At 43.9% G+C, this 16,042-nt stretch overlaps 2 protein-coding genes across 5 annotated transcripts in view; one reads left to right on the top strand and one right to left on the bottom strand.

The window, feature by feature from the left end:
• Positions 1–10,160, bottom strand: part of BRAP (BRCA1 associated protein) — a 28,614-nt gene extending 18,454 nt beyond the window's left edge. Inside the window, exons 1-5 of one of the 2 annotated variants that reach the window (XM_046639890.1) lie at positions 9,914–10,160; positions 8,007–8,165; positions 7,120–7,318; positions 5,563–5,752; positions 295–408 (exon numbers count right to left, since the gene is read on the bottom strand). In XM_046639890.1, the coding sequence (XP_046495846.1) occupies positions 295–408; positions 5,563–5,752; positions 7,120–7,318; positions 8,007–8,165; positions 9,914–9,995 (744 nt within the window). In that variant the 5' untranslated portion in view covers positions 9,996–10,160. Of the gene's footprint in view, positions 1–294; positions 409–5,562; positions 5,753–7,119; positions 7,319–8,006; positions 8,169–9,913 lie in introns of both variants that reach the window. The other variant, XM_046639889.1, reaches the window with a different exon arrangement.
• Positions 10,161–10,247: 87 nt separating this feature from the next.
• The window catches only part of ACAD10 (acyl-CoA dehydrogenase family member 10), a 50,618-nt gene continuing 44,823 nt past the window's right edge, over positions 10,248–16,042 (top strand). For all 3 annotated transcript variants that reach the window (XR_006885346.1, XM_046640316.1, XM_046640317.1), the window contains exons 1-2: positions 10,248–10,377; positions 14,440–14,639. Coding sequence is in view for 2 of the 3 variants with exons in the window: in XM_046640316.1 (XP_046496272.1) it covers positions 14,441–14,639 (199 nt within the window). In the remaining variant the exon portion in view is untranslated. The remainder of the gene's footprint in view (positions 10,378–14,439; positions 14,640–16,042) is intronic.

Below are 16,042 nucleotides of genomic sequence, written 5' to 3' on the forward strand. Positions count from 1 at the left end.
GCCCTGAGCTAACTACTGCCAATCCTCCTCTTTTTGCTGAGGAAGACTGGCCCTGAGCTAACATCCATGCCCATCTTCCTCTACTTTATACGTGGGACACCTACCACAACATGGCGTGCCAAGCGGTGCCATGTCCGCACCCGGGATCCGAACCAGCAAACCCTGGGGCGCCGAGAAGCAGAATGTGCGAAGTTAACCGCTGCGCCACCGGGCCGGCCCCCACAAATATTTTAACATTTAACTTTATACCATTCTGATATATTTATATCAAGGACAAGATTTATTCACACTTACATCTTCAGATTTCAGTACTTCAGCCCTTTCCACATAGACCAGCTGGCAAACATCGTCTTCTATTGAGTTGAACTGGCGGCCATTGCATGCCATATAAAAACTATCTGCATCAGCCTAGGTATACCAATGGGGAAAAGGAAAAAATTAAGAGAGAGATCCTGAAAATTTGCTTTATATTCAAGATACACGGCTTCAGTTATTCCCTTCATCAGCTTCTAAAATTTATACTTAGGAGAGACAGCAAAAAGTAACATCTGTGGAAGCAGGTTCATAGGCTAATAGAACTCTGCAGGTCAACACCGTACACCTCTACAATGTTCTTGATCCAGGATAGTTTTACTTGAAGTAGCAGAAGCTACTGAAGTGCAATAAGCCGACAGCTAGTACAATTTTAATATTCAACCAGCAAAAGTCAACGTTTCCCTTGATACCAGTATTTTTTCCCTCTAGTCAGCATTTTCTCGGCAGCTGAGAGTAAACACTTATTTTTGCAAAGCTTGGAACCAGATCATAACTCACGATTGTTAGAGAAGAGCTCTTTTTTAAAAAAGTCAGCATCTACGTTAGAAAGAATAAAGGACCAGTAGAACTGGTATGGAGTGAAAAGCCAGCTCCTTCTCTTCAATAAACCAAATATTAATAATACATGATAGACAAGGATCCCATTAGGAGGTTTTAAACAACCAAGTGTGTAATACCAAAAGCAAAATTCTTGGCCAAGATCAAAAGGTCAAGATGAGCCAGATTTTAAAATACTAGTAGTCTCCTTGCTTTGGAGTAGAAGACAGATGGAATCAGGGGCAAGAGGTCCCTGTAGGAAATGCTGCGAAGGCACATGTGCATTTGTGAAAATGGACACGAGTAAATTAAACCTTCCAGTCTAGCCTTAGTAGAAAGCAACAAAGAGATGATTCCAGTTTTTAAACTCAGCAATTTTTAGAGGCAGCTGGGAGGCCAAGGCTTGTCTGGATCTCACTCTCAAATGGGCTTTAGCTCAAATGTAGAAAGGTGTGTGCTTTGGTCCTACCAATAAAGACAAGCTGCTTTGGGGGAGAAATGTGTTCTGCAAAACAGTGAAATGCTGCACTGTCAGCCTCTAGGAAGAGATTCAAGTCTGTACCAAGCAAAAACAGTCACGCCTGTCTACCTTCCTAGAGTTCTGAATCTTGCAGCCACCACAAGTTTTTCAGCAGCTTTTAATTTCATTCTGATGATGTAATTGAAGTATAGATTCTTGATTATTTATACTTTCTTCATATGACCAAGTGAGCTAAGCAGCTGAGGAAGGACGAGCTAAGTAGCTGAGGAAGGATGATCAATTCTGAACATAGTTTTTTTGGGGGGGAAAGGTGGCTTTTCTTCAGGAAACAACCTGTGTATTGCATACAGTGCATTTTAACTTCAAAATTTTAAAAGCTCGTTCATGGATAATAAATCCTTTTAAAACTAAGAGGAGGCAACCTAAAATGGCCTCCCTCATTCTTTCAGAGCAACAAAATGCTTTTGGATGAGTAAGCAGCAGAGTGAACAAATGGATTCATGGACCGAGGGAACTGACTGCCAGGAAGTGAAGGCCACGGGTCAGCTCTTCAGGGCCTCAAGCACCACCAGGAGTGGGTTGCAGTTGCAGACCCCTCCTCAGACCTTCAGCTCTATAAATGCTCACCAAGCAACCAGGCCTCCTCAGAGGAAGGGACAAGGTTTGTGACACTGGGCATGTGACAAAACCTACTCAATACCAGATACTTTACTCCTTCCTTATGGGAGTTGTTTATCTATACCGAAAAAAAGTATTTTTTGGAACACATTGATCTCTTCTTTAAAATCTTAGCATTGGAAACGTACTTCACTTGTCTGAATATTTACTGAGCACCCAGCATGTGGCAGGCACTGTGCTATGCACAAGCACGAGAGTAGGGAACAAAGTACACATGATTCCTACTTCAACCCACCACTGAAATGCACAAAACAAAAGGCTGAAGCTAACTACAAAAAAAACAGAAGAAACAACTCTTTTACTTAAAATGCTTGCATTGTGTGGAGCCTCCAATTTAAAAAAACCCAGCTTTTGTTTTTTTCTAGTCCTTTGTTTTTATTGTTCTCTTCTCAGGATAAACTCGGAAAAAGAAAAACCTATTATGATCAAGGTTCCTTTACCATCAGTGATCAACTATAGTGTTGAGAACATATTTTCACTTCTCAAGAGGGATCTCCTGGGCCGTCCTAAGCATGCAAGGGAATAAAAATGAACCAACATACTCTATTGAGAGGCTATGTGTCCTTTTTTGGCCCCAAGAACAACAAAACTGAACCCCCTCTTGCCTTCCTGTGTCTTGATGAATTAAAAATTCCTTCCCCAAAGGGGCTGGCCCCATGGCCGAGTGGTTAAGTTCGCGCGCTCCGCTGCAGGCGGCTCAGTGTTTCGTTAGTTCGAATCCTGGGCGCGGACATGGCACTGCGCATCAGACCACGCTGAGGCAGCGTCCCACATGCCACAACTAGAAGAACCCACAACAAAGAATACACAACTATGTACCGGGGGGCTTTGGGGAGAAAAAGGAAAAAATAAAATCTAAAAAAAAAAAAAAAAATTCCTTTCCCAAAGACCAAGTTTCCTAAAGGTCACAGTACAATTCTGTAAACACATCTATAACACCTCCAGCATAAAGCTGAGGCCAACAGAAATTTAAGAGATTAGCAAAGATACAGAGAAGGCCTATTAGTTTTTAATAAAAATTCTCTGGTGAGCAAAAGAAAGGAATAGAAATATAGTTAGCTGCCCAGGCTATGGAGTCAGGCTGCCTGGGTTTGAATCCTAACTCTGGCACTTTTAGCTACGTAGCCTTGGGTAAGTGACCTATCCCGGCTTGTTTCCTCAATTATGAAAGATGAAAGCAATGACACCTACCTCCTGGCATTGTTGAGAGGACTCAAGGAGTTACTGCATGAAAAGCATTCAGCACAGGCCTGGCGTCTATCTGGGAAGTGCTTAACAGTTGGTAGTTAACGAGTCTGTTATTCTCATTAGGGCCCAATACCAATTTAACAACTTCAAGCCTTATACCAGGATGGTGTTTTTAGGTCTTAGAAGATCCTTTATAGGATGAGCCTTGGACCCCAAGATCCAGCATTAGCAATATAACTCATGATACTAAGGTCAAGGGCTCTATCCCCATGGGGAAGAGCATGGAGCAAGCTGTTTCAGAGTCTCAGAAAACATCCATCAACTTGAACAACCGGCACTTGGTCAAAAGACAGAGGTAGAGAGACAGTGCAGAAGTACAAAGAAAATCTATTAACAGTTAACAGAAAATTTTCACAGTATCATCTGCACGCTATGAAGGGTAGCACTTGCTACAGGGAAGTCTGTGGGTTTATTAGACAATTAGTACTGTGGGTTTATTAGACTTCAGACTATTTTAAAAGTCTAACATGTCCTTAAACATTTTTTCCCAATCTGTTTCTTGACTTTTCTTATGTGTTACTTGTTGACTGCCCTTAATTAAGTAGAAGCTATAACTAAAATACTGCTGTTGCACAATTTCTTGCAAACAGTGACTATCTCCCCTTCCCCACACTTTCATCCCCCTCCTACTGGAAGAGGAGTATACCCTAGAGATTAAAAGTGAGGGCTCAAATCTCAGCTCAGTCACTTATTTCCAGCTGTGTAACCCTGGGCAAATCAGTAACCCCTCTGCAGTTTCCTTGTTGGTAAAACAAGGATAACAACAGTACCTGTCTACCTCATAGGGCTGTAGTGAGGATTCAACGAGACATTGCACCTTAAGCACTTGGCACTTGGTGAGTGGTACAGAATAAGCAGTCAATACAGGTGGCACACTATCATCATTATCCTTACTACTACATGTGTTACCAGATTGAAAAGGTTTAAGGTGCCACTTGCCCATTGTTTGCAAAGCTCCTCAGTGACCTTGGAAGGTCTCTTGAGAGTCAGTGAAAGCAGTTAAGTGCTTTCTTGTTCTCGAAGTCAACTTGTGAAATCTAAGCCTATAGGATAGTTGAAATACATGTTTGAAATGTCTCCCTCAATGGCGGGGTGCTTTGTAAAGGTTAGAGAGAACAACTGTGTACCCTCTTGTACAGGAAACTCCACACTAAGGTTCTCTTTCTGTGGCCTATGGAACAGGTACAAATATAATCGAACTCTCGCTTTTCTTGATTTCCTCCCCATGGCCAATGAAAGGCTGCTACTGCTGTCAACTCTGGATTCTGTAATGAGCTAAGAGGAGACAACAAGCAGGCCTTCCATCCTGGGCTCCCTTTCACCCATCAACAGAGGTGACCGCTCAGAGGCAATAGCAAATGATCCTACAGGCACACCCATTTGTTTGTCAATCTGCAAGTCGGAACTGTTCATCCGGAGCAAATTCAAGAAGCTATTTATCAATGAAAAAAGTAACTTTTGACAAAGCTATATTTCAAAACCTAATGAAATTTTAATGGACAAATATAACAGGCTATTAAAAAAGCCAAATCGAATGAAACCTACAGACAGGGTAGCTCTTTAATAACCTGGATAATACGGAAAGCTTATCTCATTTTTATATTCATATAGAAACATGCATATTCAAAAGAATGAGCTTATAAAACCAAGAGAATATCTTTCTAACACCTTACATCTGAGGCACACGGCAAGTGTTGCTTAACGCAACAAGTGAAATGGATTAAATGGCAAAACCTTCCTCTATCAAAAACTATCTGTTATAATACACAAGTACTTTTAAAAATCTAAAATATCACCTTTCTTTCAGTGTTTCTATCTCTCTATTGTAGTGATTTCCAATCAGAACTCTCAAGTATCTTTAACACTTCAAGGAATGTCAAAAAATCCCTCCTGTCACCAAAATTTTAAAAAATAAAATGGATTTTATTTTCTAAAATGTGCCAAAGAAGATCTTTTAAAAAGAGAATGAAAGAAGCAGGGGCACAGTGTTATAATGGCAAATAATAATATGGTGTCAACTTCAAAGAGTTTGGGAACTATTGCTCTACTAGAATAATTACTACTGGATAAACAAACCCTAGATTTCATACCCAACCTGCTTTATAAAAAATTATGAGTATGAATTAGAGTTGAGTGTCTGCTAGTGAATTTAGACGTATTTCTAGAATTACAACACTATCCCAGAAGATATGTATATCAAGAATCTTAATAGCAAAATGTTGTAAATCACACACAGCTAGTATCATACAGTTTCAAAAAAACAGTTTCTGTGGCAAAGAGATTTTTAATATCTTAACTTTTACCTGTGCACTAAACTTTATCAGCACCATATATTGATTTGGAGTAGAGTCTCTGATGATTTTCATTTGTTCAATTACTTCATTAAATGGGGCGACAAACTTCATAAGGTCATGACTGGTCATTGTAGCAGGCACTGTGAGAATACACAGCATGGCACTGCGCCTCACATCTTCTTTTAAGGAGGTCATCTTACTAATAAGACAATAATTAGACTGTCTTCAATAGATGAGGTATGGTTAGTTCAGACAATACTTATTAGACAACTTTTATGTCCAAGAAAATAGGAAAAAATAAAACTCGTAATACAGTCACGCATCACTTAATGACAGAGATACGTTCTGAGAAATGCATCGTTAGGCAATTTCATCATTATGTGAACATGATAGCGTGTATTTACACAAACCTAGATGGTATAGCCTGCTACACACCTAGGCTACATGGTTCTCATCTTATGGGACCACCGCCGTATACACGGTCCATCACTGACTGAAACGTCGTTATGCGATGCATGACTGTACTTCACAAATCAACTTGAACAGCTTATTTACGTGCAAATACACACTACATGGGTCAATGCAGAATCCCTTAAACATATCTGCCATGGAGTTTAAGGTAAGCTTTGAAATGTTCTACATCACACCCACCACTGAAATTTTTAATCTTCAGTTAAAGGCTTGTTGTGGTTATAAATCTATATTAAGCAAAGTGTTTTACTCTCATTAATTTTTTAATAATAATCTGTCATTAGGTGACTTAGAAGCACTCTCTAACTATGGACTTCTCTCGAAGGGTCTAGATGAGAAAAGAGCTCTAAATATAAGAAAGAGAACTCTGAACCATGAGGATGTGACTCTGGAGATCATGGAAAGTGTTGCTGGGTTGGAATAGGTGGCATAGAGGGGAAAGACAAACCTCTTACAATGCACTTTACTTTTGAAATGCTGCAAACTCACTTCAACAGCTGTGATCCAAAATAGCCACATGAGCATTCACTGTTTCCCAGGGGGGACCTAGCACACAAGTTAGGACAAGGACAGCCTTTAAAGAGATCGGCTACCAACCATCCAAGGAGCTGATGGCCCAGCTTACAGATCATCTAGCCAATTGCTTTGGTCTCCAAAGGCTTTGTTTGGACCTCAGACAGGGGTGAAAAGAGGTGATGACCTTACAATCTATTAATTGACATCTTAGCAGCTTCTTTAGTTAAGATTTGGTGGGGATACAAGACTACAGTGATGTTATGGATCACTTATAATTTTTCTTTTCTTTTCCATCTTCCTTCCTTTCAATTTCCCAATCACCTTGCATGCCTACCTTCTCAGGGAATGTTTTCCTAGGTATTTTCTCAAGTGTATCTAAACGATTCTTTTATAAGGAGAAGCTCTGCCCCAATCTACAAGATTAACCAAATGTAAAACATCTAAGAATTCTCTAACACACGATATATGAAAGTACTATATTTTGAAGCCTAAAATATCCACTTTCCTTTAGGGCATGAGATTTTTCTCTGCCCTAAGGCAAAAAACAGAACCATTCAAAAGGAAAAAGGTTTCTCTTACTTTGTCTTATATAGATGCATAATACCATGAACTATTTCAACTGATGGATTCCCACTGAAGAAGGAAATCTGTTCTGGAAGTTGTTTGGATGGAGAATCGGGAGCAGCGTTTACGCATTCTTTACTTTGATCTTCACTTCTCTGTGCAGTGGGGGATGCTTCTGAAGACTTCCTTTCTTCCAGTGTAGCTTTCAGCTCATCTTTCACAAATCAAAAATTAGCAGATTATAAACTCATAGGAAATATACTGAAGGATTCTAATTAGATTAAGATTTCCAGTTAGAAGACTAAACTTTGACAGAGAAATTGTAACGTACTGCATTAAGAACTAAATCCATAGAACAGCTAACCTACAGGAGTATCTCAACTTGAAAGCACTCTTTGCCCCATAAAAATCTCATTAACACCCTCAGAAACTCAAGGATGGGACTTACATTTGGCAGTACCATAATAAGAGCCAGTATCTCCATCATGCACTCCTAAGTGGGACAAATGTTCAGGGCTGTCAAGCCTGAAAACCAAACCTACCAGTTCTGACCACCTATATGCCGGAGAGGTAGTATATGTCCACTCCCCTGGTTGGAGTGAGCTGGCAGAGCAGAGGGAGACACAACATGCTTCTCTGGATTCATTCAGAATCTGCCACTGACCTAGGACGTAAGTAGCTCTCCTCACTGAACAGAGTCATCAACCCAGTTTGTTAGGATTAACTTAGAAGAAACATTTGGAGAAGCTGAAATGTGGCTTGACCACCTCATGTAAGGCACATAGGCAGTGAAAGATAAAAGTACGCTAGAGGTCAAAATCACGGGCTCGTTGAACAACATGTATAAAACAGACAACCAGGGACTAACATTACAAAAGAGTCCAGGGTTTTAGAAAGCATACCTGGGTTGGACTTCATGGTTTCAATGATCATATCTGTCATTTCTCGACGGCCAAGATGCTGATGTATGATGGCTGCTTTCTCCCCTGGTGACTTCCCCTCTAAACAGGCTACAGCTGACGCTAGTGTCTTCTTTTTGATCTCCTCATCAGACATTTCCCCTGCTAAAGAACACATGAATGATTAATACCTGATAACAAAAGAAGCTCCTCTCCACTCTCAATGTATCCATCGATAGTTTTCCCTTTTCCCTCTGCTGCCCTCCCCCAAGATAATAAGATGCCTTTGCAGTGCCCATCTCCCTCACCTCTGGGGCTCCGACGGTGCCCAGCAGACAGTCAATAAACACTCAGTGCAGTAAATTCAGAAACACAGGGAAATCACGCACTTCAAAGCAAATCAACAAGAGTAAGAGCTTAAGAACGGTGTCATGGTGATTATGCCCAGAGGAACCAACATTTTAGAAATACCTGGTAAAGTGAAATTGTGTGTTGAGCCCAAAATGAAAGTATCAAGTCATTACCATTAATAAACAAAACTTTCAAAAGCCTTTAGGGTTAGCCTTCTTAAACACCCTGCGTTAGCCTCATGCCGTGAAAAATCTGCGAGCACTGTCTTAAGTCAATGAAACACAGAAATGGAAAAGGAATTTGGAGACTCCACCGAAATATCCTTCATATAAGTGCTACCAGGGCAGGGACCAGGTCTGTTTTGCCCATCACTGTATCCCTAGCACTTACAGCACATTGCCTGGCACACACTAGAAGCTCTAAGAACATTTGTTGAGTAACTGACTCAATGAATCAGTGACTGAATCAATGACTAAATGAATCAATGACTAACGGTAGAAGTGTAAACGTGGCTAATGTCGATTTAGCTGAACTTCACAACCCAGAGATCACTGTGAGCCTTTGAAAGCTGCCCGTAACCCATTAAATCATATTCAATCTTTAATTTCCCAGAATTCACATCCTCAGGTAAGTTTCCAATGACACCATCCCCACCGGCCCCAGTTCCCCTCCCCAAATCAAACAGATCCTCTTCTAACAGTTTTCCAAACTGTTTCTTCCTTACCTTCACTGCACTTATCCCAGTCGTAATTCTACATTTATTGCGTACTTACTTAATTGATCTGTCTCCCCCACTGAACTCTGGTGCCCTTAAAGCAGGGGCCACATCTGATTCTGCACACAACTAAAGCTGCAGCTGACAGTGGGCACTCAGTGAGTATTTCTTGAATGAACGTTATTGGCAGGGAACCGAGGTCTGAGGAACCAGTGATGGCCGCACTCCCCACCGAAGGAGCTGCGCGGCGGCGGCGAAGAGCTCAGACGCAAGCCCAGCTCTCTGAGTTAGAATCGCAGCTTCACCACTTACAGATCATGGCGGGAAGTCATTTAATCGCTGGGCTTCAGTTTGCCAACTTGTAAAAGGGCATACCACACAACTACTCAACAGAGCTGACGCGAAGACAAAGAAGATAACGCGCACAAAGTGTCCAGCCCAGAGCTGGGATCCAGGAAGTGTACAAACTTTAGCGCTAGTTAGGACTACTGTGACAGGGCGAGGAGCGACTTAATTACTCCGGGCCCGCCAGCGTGGCTGGGGCTCCAGTCCCTGCCTTCACCAAGCCCGGAGGGAAGGACTTGCACAACTCGACTCTAAGCGGGGCGGGGGGCGAGCGCCGCGGAAAGGCACAGGAGGGAGGCACCGGGGAGCGCTTCCCGGAGGTGACATCTGGGAAGGCCTCTCAAGGATGGATGGGATGAGATGAGGGAACAACCACCTCTCAGCTCCTCCCTGAGCCAAAGCCCCCGCCGCAGCCTTTCTCCGGGCCGTACTTCGGGAAGGCGAGCCCCCCGGGCCCGGGCGCGGGCTCCAGGGAAGGCGGCGCGGCCGCAGGACTCACCCGCAGCGCTGAAGCCGAAGCCAGCGGGGACGGGCGAGTGTTCTGCGAGCTCCAGTCGGATGACAACCAGTGACACACTCATAGGGCAGGCGCTGGCCGGCGCGGGCCCCGGCGGGCTCAGGCGAGGCTGGGAAGCGAGCCTAGAGGCCGAGCGGCCCGGGGCCGGCAGCGCCGCCACCACCTCAGCGCCGCAGCCGCCGCCTCAGCAGCAGCAGCTCCTCGCTCGAACCCACCACAACAACCTCCACTTCCGCCTCCCGGCCACCGTCGCTGACCCGCGGGGTCACGCATGCGCGGATCAGCGTACGCTCCGATTGGGTGGGATGGCGGCCACGTGACTGGCGTCGCGGCGCAGATGTGCCTGAACCTGAGCTCCTCCGAACGGCGCCTCTGGCTGTCGAAGAGGTCCAGGAGGAGACAAGTCACGGGGATTGCGAGCCCTGGGCCCCTCGTTAGGCCGATCGGTGGGTTTGCACCCAGGCCCGAGTTAACCTACCCGAGGGCCTTGCCCTCAGCCTACCTCAGCTGACGGCGAGGGTTCCGAATTGCCCAGGACCCTGCGCTACGCCGAGAGCTCTTGCCTCTTTTTGTCGTATTTGACCCCTCGATCTGGCTCTAGGCAGGGTTGCTTTGTGTCAGCCACACTTTAAGAGAGGTACGCTGAGGCTCAGAGAGGCGAATCCGCTTCTCTGAGGGCCCATAGGGACTCGATGGCAGTGTTTCTGACTCTCTTAAGGTGGGGCGATGGGCTGGTTAAGCGCTCAGCGCTGGAGAGAGATCTGGGTCTTACCCTCCCCCCCCATCACTTCACAAATGTTTACTGAGAGCCTAGGCACTGTTAGCGTGGTGGGGATACGCTGGAGAAAAAGATGAACACACAGTTACAGTTCTTATGGAGTCGACCTTGATTACCAGCTGTGTGACCTTGAGCTAGTTATTGTGTAAAATTGGGGTAATATCGTCGTACAGCCGTGAGGGTGTATATACGTTAGTTTTCCTGAGATTCAGCATTCTTTCCTGTATGTCGGACTGCCTTTAAAATATACATGTGGAGAGCCACAATCAATACGTACAAGACACATACATGACAGCAAGCTATTTTAGGTATGTGCTATAGTGATATCTAAGATGTGTCCCAGCACATCCTGGACATGTGTAGGTATATGCACTATGTATGGAATAACATAGCCACATGATATATGTGTATATATAGCTTGCAACTTTACCCTGTGAAATATGTTTCAACATACACTGTTTATGTCAGGTTTTCTCAACCTCTGCACTAGTGACATTTTACGTCCTGATAGTTCTTTTGGGTGTGTGTGCATCCCTGGCGTGACCCACTAGGTTCTAGTAGCACCTCCCACCAAGTGGTGAAAACCAGAAGTGTTCCACCCATTGCCAAAGGTCCCCTTGGGGCCAGAATTGCCACCTGTTGAGAATCACTGATTTATGTGAAAGGGCATATGCCGTATGCACTTTATCTTATGTAATAGTAATAACGTTACAAAACAGGTAGTATAATAATTCTCATTTTACAGAGGAAGAACCTGAGGCTCAGAGAGAGTACCGTGCTCAGGAGCTTATGCTTAGTGAGTGGCAGAGCTATACTTTAAACCCAGGCATTCTGATTCCAGCGCCAACGCTCAATCTCTTTACTAAACCATCTCCTAATATATGACACCACACAGTGTGTGTGCATATTTATAAGGCATAATTTAGGTATCAAATCTATATTCTCATGCTAATCTCATTCTAAGAGGCAGGGAGAAACAAATATTCTTTACAGTACCAAAGGAGTATGCCAGTTCCAGAGAAGTAGAGTTGTTAGTTAGAGATGGGCAAGTTACAGTTCTCTATGACTGCCCACCACTAAGGCTGTACCCCGCTTTCACCTATTTTCTGATTCATCCAGTTTATTTATTCTTCCCACTCATATTTATACCAAGCACCTGCTGTGTGTCTCGACACTGCTAGGTCCCAGGTGATAGATAGAGACAAAGATGAGTAAGATAGTCTTTGCCTTACAGAGCTTCAATTTATAGGAGCAGATAGACATGAAAATAGTTGCTGTGCAACGGGGTAAGAGCTCTAGTGAAGGTATAGAGAAAAAGCAATGGGAGTGAGAAAGTAGTACCAGGTTCTGCCTGGAAAAAAAGAGCAGCCTTTCCAGAGGGGTAAAGCTGAGGCTACGATGTAAAGATGAGTGGAAGTTCACCAGGCGAATACAGCAAGGCATTCCAGTCAGCGGGCCCAGCAGGTGCCACAGACTGGAGCAGTTGTGTTGGGAAGGGGCTAGAGTAGAACCATCAACTCTAGTTGGAAGGAATAAGCAAGCTAGTCCTGGGAGCATTGCCCACTCATCCATTAGCGGGAGTCTGTGGAGGACAGTGTCCTCAGTGAGGGTGAGTCAGTCCTTCAGGCCCCAGAGACACTTCATCTCTGTTAAGCCCTCACACGAAATGTGTTGATGACTTTGGGAGCCTATAAATAAATTTCTCCTTCCATCATAAACTTTGGCCTTGGCCTAGGAATATAAGTAAAACAAAATGCAAATCAACCTCCAAATTTTTAATTCTAAAATTTACTCCCCAATTCAGCAAATTTCCAATTACATATCATTTTGAAGATTTACTGCTTTAGAATCCTTTTTTTAGATTCTTAACATAGTTTATTGAATCCTTATGGCAGCACTGAAGTGACTTTCATAAACTTGTAGGCTGACCCTAACTTGATTTTTAGTAAGCTTTTTAACTATAGAAATCACATAAAAAGCTTAAAAGATTTTGTTCATGATTTATGGATATTTATTAATACATATATTTAATGTTAACATATCAAGTGTATTATAAGACATACAAAATAGAAGTTATAAAAGAATGAGATGAAGGTAGAAAAAATTTGAATATCTTGCTAATCTTGATGATAGCATAGTATCAATAGCTCAAGGCAAAATATATGCGTAGGTGGGAATTCGTCATTAATGATAGTTAATATAAATCCAAACTTCAGGTATTCTTAGATAATTGTGAATGTTTCTTTTTTAAGTATAATTGACATACAGTATCATACTAGTTTCAGGTTTACATCATAGTGATTCTCTATTTGTATATATTACGAAATGATCCCCACGATGTCTAGTGGTCATCTGTAACCAAAGTTATTGTAATATTGACTGTGTTCCCTATGCTATACATTACCTCCCCATAGCTTATTTATTTTATAACTAGAGATTTGTACCTCTTAATCCCCTTCACCTCTTTCACTTTCACCCGTTTGTTTCTGTATCTACAAGTCTGTTTCAGAAGCTTAAAGATTTTCATGACGGACTGACTACGAATAGAATTTGCTTTAATTATTTTTGTTTTTTCCGCCAGCTTTTAATTTCAAGCCTATAGGAAAGTCTAGTGTAGTGATCTCATACACCCTTCATCATATACCCTTCACCTAGATTGACTAATTGTTAACATTTTGCCATTTTTGGTTCATCACTATACTTGTGTATATAGGCATGTATCTGTATGCATATGTGTGTGTTGTGTGTGTATTTCTTCCTGAACCTTTTAGAAGTCAGTCTAGAAACAGGGCGATGGTGAGCAGTTAGGAGGCTGTGGCAGTGGTCTGTAGGAGGGCTGAAGGTGTCACAGTGGCCTTGTGAGAGCTGGGAGGAGGTGAGTCCAGGGCATCTTGGGAGTGGATAGGAGAGACTCCTCATGTGTCTTTTCTGGTAGCCAGAAAGGTTTCTTGAAGGAAATGACAGGTAAACTATAATCTAAAGGACAGTTTGGGACTAGGTAACCGTTGGAAGCGAGCATTCCAGCCAGGGAAGCAGCGTATGCAGAGACCTGGTGGCAGGATATCATCATGTGTTTGAGGAAACTGCATGCAGATTTGTGTGTCCAGATCATCCAGGTTAAGGTGAAAAAGGAAGTGGAGTTGCTGTCGGAAGGGGGGCGGCAGATCTTAGAGGGCCTTTTAAGGCAGGTTATGTTGAGGGCAACAGGGAGCTGATGAAGGTTTTCATTGGGGTTACAATGTGATCAAATGTGCAGTTTTGGAAAATGACTCTGGTTGAAGAGTGAAGAAAGAACGAGAAGGAGGTCTGAGAAGAGGCAAGGGAGCCAGTTAGGCTGTTGCAGTGATCTGTGGGCGAGATAATAGCAGTGAGAGTGGAGAGAGGTAGTCGGAGATTTTCAGGAGGAAGAACTGACAGCACAGAGCACCCAGAGTTGAGGTGGCTGGTGGAGGATTGAGGGAAGTTGGGAGAATCCCAGTGTTCTAAGCTTGGGCAGGTAAGTGAATGGTGGAGCCCTTTACTGAGCTAAGGAACTTAGGAAAAGGAGTATGGTGGGGTTGGGGCGGGGGGGCGGGGGGGGTTGCAGAGACACTGAGTTCAATTCTGGTTGTGGTTGGAATCGTTTGCTGGAGATCAGTAGAGATGTGCGGTTGGCATCCCTGAGCTCCAGGATGGAGGTCTGGATTGGAGGCAGCGAAGGCAAGCTGTGCCTCTGCCTTCTTTCACGCAGCATGGTCCTCAGCATGTGCATACGGCAGCTCTTCCAGGCCTCACATCTCCAGGGGGCTTGGAGGGCAGCCTTCCTGAAACACATCCAGTGCAGGCGCCAGGGAGCCCGGCGATGGACACATTCTGGTGGCGGCACCTACAGAGCGGTGATTTTTGACATGGGTGGAGTCCTCATTCCTTCTCCAGGGAGAGTGGCTGCAGGTGAGCTCTTCCTTCTCTTTCAGCTTCAGAGACTGAGGTGGGGGCGGGGGAATGGTGATAAGGGGAGACAGAGGAACATTGGGCCGCAGTGTATCCCAGTGGGTGACATTCTGGCTCTTGAATCAAATGCCAGGCATCATTTAGTGGCTGAGTATCTCGGGCAAATTATTCAACTTCTCTGAGTCTTGGGTCCCTCATCATTAAATTAGGGCTGATCATAGCGGCTACCTCTTTGGGGTTTGGGGAAAGTTAAGTGAGACAGTTTGTGGAAAGCATGTGCTTAGCACAGTGAGTACTTGGCTCGTCCTAAATTCTCAGTAATTTAGAGTTGCCGTAGATGTTGTTACTGTTATTGCTGGAATTGAACCACCTTTCCCTGAGAACTGTGCTCCTTCTGAAATCGTGCATGTTCAAATCCCTCCTTTGACCACAGCCTTCCCTTTTCCTCTCTCCTCCCTCTAACCCTGCTTTTGGACCTACAGGATGAAACCTCCAGTCTCTGATCCTTTGTTTATTGGCCCCTTCTGGTTTTACTTTTTTTCCTACTCAGTTCAACTGACTTAAGTTCGATTCATTTTGGCTTCAAGTGTTAGAAAACTTAACAAACCAGCGACTGAAACAAGGTAAAGTTTATTTCTTTTGCATAAAAGCCCAGGTATATGAGCTGGGGCTGGTATATTCCCTGTGATGTCAGGGACTCGGGCTTTTTCTGTTGTGTTGCTCTGCTGTGAGTACTCTTCATTTCCAGTTTCACCTCATGGTCTGTCTTGGCTGCTTCACCTCCTGCCATCACATTCTCATGCCAACCAGCAGGAAGGAAAAAGTGCCAAACAGCTCTTCCTGTCCTTTTGACCCGCTGTGGTGGCTGGCTGGGCAATTCCCCACCTTAATGCAACCCAAGTACAGGTTTTCCCTGCCACTGGGTAGGAAATTACCCAGCTGTGCAAACTGGCTAGAGGGGCCATTGTTTGAGCTTTAGCTACATCTGAGACCCTCAGCCTCTCTATTCCTCCACTCATGTTCCTCTCGCATTTACCACAAGGCTGTTCCAAACTCCCACAGAGTCATCATACTCTCCCACCCCAAACCTTCATACTTGGCAGGCAGCTGAGTTTCCTCTTTTACAGAGAACATAAAGATCACTGGACAGGAATTTTCTCGACTTTCTCCAGAGGATCTTGAGAACCTGTTTGCTTCTGTTCACTCCCACTGCTTCTACCCAAGTTTAGACCCCTGTCGTCTCCTCCCCGCGCGATCACGTCAGCCTCCTAACTCCCCTCTCTGCCTCTGGCCCCCTGGGTTTTGCACCACCCTCCACACAGCCCCCAAAATTACCTTTCTAAAACTCAGATCTTATCCCTTCGTTCCTCTACTTCAAATCCTTGAATGCCTGCACAGTGTCC

This window comes from Equus quagga, chromosome 15 (genome assembly GCF_021613505.1).
Source record: "Equus quagga isolate Etosha38 chromosome 15, UCLA_HA_Equagga_1.0, whole genome shotgun sequence".
NCBI lineage: Eukaryota > Metazoa > Chordata > Mammalia > Perissodactyla > Equidae > Equus > Equus quagga.